This window comes from Crocodylus porosus, unplaced genomic scaffold, assembly GCF_001723895.1.
Source record: "Crocodylus porosus isolate Cpor-Errol unplaced genomic scaffold, CroPor_comp1, whole genome shotgun sequence".
Taxonomy (NCBI): Eukaryota; Metazoa; Chordata; order Crocodylia; family Crocodylidae; genus Crocodylus; species Crocodylus porosus.
In genome coordinates, this window is record NW_017728916.1 from 11,129,045 (window position 1) to 11,135,044 (window position 6,000).

Here is a 6,000-nt window from a genome sequence, read left to right on the forward strand (position 1 = left end):
TGTAGCTTCCCTGTTTTTAAGATGGAAACTCTAGATTAGCTGCTTTTGACAGTGCCGATCTTCAGCGCCAAAGCCAGGGTTTTTAATACTCATTACTTCCAATTTGTGCTTTCCTGTACTGAACAGCCCTTCATTTTTAAATGGGCTGTTCAACACTGCAGCTTTTCAGCAGGCACACTTAACCAAACATACAGATTTTTCATGCAACCAGACTGTATCTGAAACAAAAGGCAGTGAATTATAGGACTGCAACTGCATAATCGGACCCACAAATAAGCCAACTTCTTATGGTACTGTCTCTCCTAGGCATCCATCTACTTACTTCTCTACAGCGGAACGCTTTTGACTTTTCCCTTGGTAGTTCAAAGCCATTTTTGTTTCCATTCCCGTGTAGACTGCAACCCCTACAGAACATTAAAACAAGGCTTGTGAGAGGCTTGCAACTCGAGAAAGCTCTACCTCCCACACAGCAGGGAAGGATGTCAGTGTTTGCACAGAACTTGAGTCTTGATCCACAGAAAGAAGCATTACCCAGGGTTTAAGCACTGTTATTTTACACAATCTCCAATGCTATTAAATAATTCTATGCGGAATAGTTCACAAGAGAGAACTGTCTAATGCTTAGCTGCAATATAATTTATTTCTGGATAAAGTTAATCAGTTTAAGAGCAAATATTTTTTCATCCCTCGTAATTACTTGTACAAATTGCTCAGGAGAAAAAAAAAAAGAGCAGCACTGCATAATTTTGTATGTCCTAAGTACTTGCAGAGTTGGCAAACAAATGACTGCAGTACTGATTCTTTGGAAAAGGGCACGAGAAGTGTTAGCATTCTAGAGAGAAACGACATGAACCAAATGTTGGGCAAGGGGGGTTGGAGGGGAAACACCTGGAGCAATCCAGACCAAATTCAATTCTAGTGGAAGCTAGTGCTAACCCTCTTACATCTGGGGAACAATTTCTACTTACACCAAGGCTCAACTCAACCCTTGAGGATACTGGAACCATTAACAATAAGCCGTGTGTGATGGTGGGTAGCTATAAGGAATACACGTTTGCCATGCAAACTTAACTACTTGTTTAGCAGAGATGCACTAGTTGGTGGGCAGACAGAATAGGAGGCAAAGGAGCAAAGTTTTCCAAAAGGAGCTGCAGCTTTGGGGGCCAACCCTGAGAGAGAGTGACATTGGGGCCTTTTACAGAAAACACTGAGCATCTGCTTTCTGAAAGCCTGGACCCATTAAAGAGTTGGGCTGAGCACCCAAAAAGCACAAGTCATTTCAGAAATCTTGGCCAATGTATTTAAAATGTCAGTGGAGCACTTGACACAGGGTAGGTTTACACTGCCCTCAGAGGTGCGACTGCAGCTCATGTAGACACCCTCGCAGGCAATTCTCTTCTAGCTCAGCTTGCATAGCAATAACAGCATAGCCCAAGCAGCATGGGACATAAGCCCAGCCAAGACGTTGGGAAAACAGCTGGCAGCTGAAGCCAGGTACCACTGCAGCTTCACTGCTATCAGCACCCATGGCAGCTAGATCAAAGTAGGTCTACACAGGCTGCAGTCACTCTTCTGCCCTCTGTGTACATCAGTGGTCCACAACCTTTCTAAACTTCATCTTGTTGATGTAAGGCCCGCCCCGTCATTACACTCTAGGCACCCTGCAGGAAATGCCAGCTCTTAGTTTTCACTTTATTTGGACTGCAGACAAATAATAGAGCCATCCTTCTACTGCACAAAACTCAGGAACCACAGCAGGCCAGAGTGTTTTGGATGTTATGAATTCCTATTTGAAATCTCTGGGTTGATTTGTGAATCATGTGAAGGTGTTCACACACCTAACGGGGCTAATATTGCATACCACGGCACACTTAAGAGGATCTCACAGCACCCCAAGGTAATGTGGCACCCTGATTGAGAATTACTGGGGTAGCTGTCTATAGTCTTCTTCCCAAGATTATATCAAGTATCCTGCACATGAACCCAAGCTGAATATAGGGTCTTGACAGAAGGGCTGTACATAGGTGTTTTGCACTCCTAGACCCACTGATAAACATCTAGGTTTTCTTAGTTATCCACCAAAACTATTAACAAAGAGTTGTTCACCATAAATCTTCTTGGTATTTTTTAAGGTAGCACCCTTCAGCAGCAGGTTTTCTGGACCCAAAGACCTAAATCAGAAGAAGTTAAGACATTAGATGACGTGTAAAACATTTCACACCAGCTCATGCATGTATCATTTTCACAGTTTAAAAAGAAAGCTAACCCTCAAGTCCTGTAGGCCTGCTTATTAATACTCTGAGGTCTGGAGAGTTGTTTGCCTTGGATATTACCCAAGGAATTAGTTCATTCTGCTTATTTCTCCCTGCACATGGATATTTAAATCCTCAGTTTCTACATCTTACTCCACAAAGTATGGGGGGTATTCAGACTCTTCCATGCCCAATTCATTTGGCAATTCAGGCCAATATTTTCAAGAAGAGGTCCTATTAAAGTCAGGCACTTGAAAACCTCTGTGAGGGGCCCGATTTTCAAAAACGTAAAGCACCCAGGTGTTTTTTAATTTAAAAATAATAAAGCTGAAAAAAAAGTTGATGTGTTTTTTCTCTCCCATATATTCCATTAACTTCTTATTTCTTTCTAATCTTCCCATTCAAAAACACTGGTTGCTCCTACTTCCACAGCTAATCTGGTGTCAGCTTTTTAAAGTGGAGGAAGATGCACATTGTGCAAGTCCTCAAAAAGCCAATCTGGAATATTTCAACTGCCCCTAGACAGTCCTGTACTTTAGCAAGTACTGGAGAAACAATTAGTTTGTCAGCCCTGAGGAATCTGAGCTGCAGATGTTTTGGTACCGATGCCGCAGGGATGAACACCATGAGCATGACAGGTACAGGCTGAAAGAGAGACATCTTATTTCCTTCTTTGCCTGTTCTGAGTTGCTCAGGTAACTGGTGAGCTAGCTCCCACTGCTGCTTGAAAATCCTCCTTTTATTACTAAGTGCCAAGTTTGCCTTTCTCATGTGCTTTAAAATTTGCTCCCCCTAATTTTGTAGCACTAATTAGTTATTGATTTGGTGGTTTCCCATGACTCATAATGAGAATGCTGTTATGAGGCAGAGCTGGAGATCAATATGCCAAGTTAGCGGTCTCTGGGCTTTCTACTGGGTATTTTTTTTCATGTCTGTCTGTTGTGAAACCATACTGGGGCAGTAACTGTCTTTCAGTTCTAACTTGGCACATCACTGAGTATATTGCTGTGGTCACTACACAAGCAGTTTCATCAGTCTTGCAAGCCAACGTGTGCTCTGAAATAAGCACTCTGCATAGGAACAGCCTGCATGGTAGAAACCCAGCATGCAGTCAAACAACATTGCCTTCTTAACTGCTATCTGCTCGCCCACGCTTTCATTTTCTGTAGAAAAACCATCAGGCCATGTACAAAGACAGCACCTAGTTAGACCCTCTGGATATTCAGAGTGAAGGCAGAGTTTGCTATGGGGCTGGTGAAGCCTTATGAATCCCAACAGCCTCCCTTTGATAAATGAGACACCTGGATGTAATCAGGGAAACAAAGGCCACCTGAAGATATCCATAAGAGCTCCTGTCCTCAAAGGAATTTAGCCAACAGTGGGCATTAGATACTTAAAGACTTTAAGAGTATTGATCAGGGCCAATGAAACAACTGAAGAGCACACTGACCTGGCTATGGGTTCTTGGTTACTTCTGTAGATGTTAATTCTTCCAACAAATCTGTGATCAAAATATACAATAGGATGTCTGTTAATTGAGCATTGTTGAATGTCTGACTATACATAGGGCATCACAAACAAGGAGTACCATAGCCTGCAGGCGGAAGTCTATCAACAAATGAGTGCTTGGAAGAGTCTTATGCTCTTACGCAGGCAGAAACATATTTGGAAGGACCAATTATAAATGCTGTGAGATTGATCACGGATTAATGCTGAGCTTTTAGCCTGGGAAGAGCTCCACTCACTTCACCCAAGTTATTGATGTGATTAAACCCCTTGCTGAGCTGTGGCCAAGGTTTCTCTTCACTCTCTTAACTGTTATGAAAATAAAACTACCAGGTTACTAAACCACAGTAAAGCTCTGTCTGACCTGGGCAGGATCACAGCTCCTGGGAGGCAAGCTGGGGAGTCTTTGCAGAATGGATGCTTTGCTATAAAAAAAAAATAAGCTCCCACAAAGATTTGTCTTGCAGCTCAGCACGATCCTTAAATGCTGCCAGCACAGGGTGGCTGGCCCTTTATAGGGACCTTGGGCCTATAAAGGCCTTGACTTCACTTAGTCAAAGCGATGAGAAAAGCCAGGAAGAAGCACAGGTCGGGGAGGAGAGATATAGGGTGGGTGCTTGGACAGGGTAGATACATCCCTGCAGAGTCTGGGAAGGGGAAACAGGCTCAGATCCACAAAGGCATTCAGACCTGTAACTTCCTACTGACATTGATACCTTTGTGGCTCTGGGCCTGAGGTTATAGTGGGACTAATGCTGAATTGTCTTGTTGTGAAGCAATACAAGCTGAAGCCCAGAGGAAGGTCTGAGTCTGACTTGGAGCAAGACATGAGTCCTGCCTGGGCTGGGAAAGTGGGCCGGCAGCTTGCACTTGCCTGAAGAGTCTTTCATTCCTTGAGGAAATGTGTCCCATTGAGAGCTCCATGCAGCAGCAAGCTCCCCAATGCCCGGGTGATAAAAGCATGCCAATGGCTCAGCCGTTGGCCTGCTCAGAGAAGCTGTTTTGTAGAGAGAAGACACCAAAGGCTAGATAAACAACAGAGACGAGCAGGAGAGAAGCAGTGGCAACTCTTCTCGGACTTACTTGTAGAGGTCAGGCTGAGGCTGTTCGCACTCGATGGTGGCTGCCAGGGAGTCTATGGTTTCGTGTGTACACAGCACCGTGGTGTCCCGCACAGCGTAATGAGTCTAGGCGAGAGCAAGAAGAGCAATTAGAAATGACTGTGCAGGTCTGATGCCCGACAACGCAGGACGTCTCCGCCTGTTGATTTCTCCAGCCTCACTCTTGCTCTGCCCATGGAGTTATTTTAGCAACTTCCTTGGACCGATGATACACAGTGAAGCTTATCATAAGCTTCAGACCTGACAGAGGCTGGGGCTTTGATTAGCATCAAAGATGGAAGAGATCCAGATGAGCAGGCCTAAGAGATCCTTTGCAGCAGTCTGCTGCTGGCTTGTTTAATCAAGAAGGCCCTCTTCCACGTGCAAACAGAGGGCAGAAGGACTGCTCCTCCAGAGCAAAATCCCAAGGCAGGCAGGACTCCTGCAACTTCTGTTTACTTCTGAAGCCAGTGCCAGGTGCTCAGCAGGTGGCAAGCTCCACTGAGGTGGTGGCGCAGGCTGCTTCTGAAGGTAATTAGAAAAACAGCCCTGCTGCCAGGGGAGGGGAAAAAGCACAGACAGAACCGGGAGCTATATTTAGTAGCTACCGCTGAGAAATTTCATTTCTCCCAATTAGCCAGAAAGCCCATGAAGAATCCGATTCTGCTACCTTCAAGTTCTTTTTATAGAAACGACTCTCCATCACATCAGCGAGACAGGCAAGATAGTGTGCATTACCTCCTCCCTTAACCACAAATGCAAGCCTAGGTGCTTACTGGGAGTAACTACTTTGTTTTAGGACATGCTCTCCTGTGCAGTTGCATTATTTTCACATTCTTGTTACATTACAGGAGAAAACAGCTAATCCTCTATTGGAAACCCACAGGCCAAGCAAAAACTATATAGGATGCTTAATGCAGAAATCCCACTTCACCTTCATATGCCTAGGTGATATTTGTGGTCCCTTCCAGAGAGGGCATGCCCAGAAGGCTCCCCAGCTATAGACGTACCTGCTTTCATAGTTTCATAGTTTCTACGGTCGGAAGGGACCTGAGCAGATCATCTAGTCTGACCCCCTGCCATGGCAGGAAAGAGTACTGGGGTCAAACAATCCCAGCAAGATGTTCATCTAACCTCCTCTT

General features: G+C 44.8%; 1 protein-coding gene across 6 annotated transcripts in view; it reads right to left on the minus strand.

Moving 5' to 3' along the window:
* The window catches only part of ATP11C (ATPase phospholipid transporting 11C), a 72,038-nt gene that overhangs the window by 39,313 nt on the left and 26,725 nt on the right, over positions 1 to 6,000 (minus strand). For all 6 annotated transcript variants that reach the window (XM_019536441.1, XM_019536444.1, XM_019536443.1 and 3 more), the window contains exons 7-10: positions 4,842 to 4,945; positions 3,703 to 3,753; positions 2,107 to 2,171; positions 323 to 404 (exon numbers count right to left, since the gene is read on the minus strand). In XM_019536441.1, the coding sequence (XP_019391986.1) occupies positions 323 to 404; positions 2,107 to 2,171; positions 3,703 to 3,753; positions 4,842 to 4,945 (302 nt within the window). The remainder of the gene's footprint in view (positions 1 to 322; positions 405 to 2,106; positions 2,172 to 3,702; positions 3,754 to 4,841; positions 4,946 to 6,000) is intronic.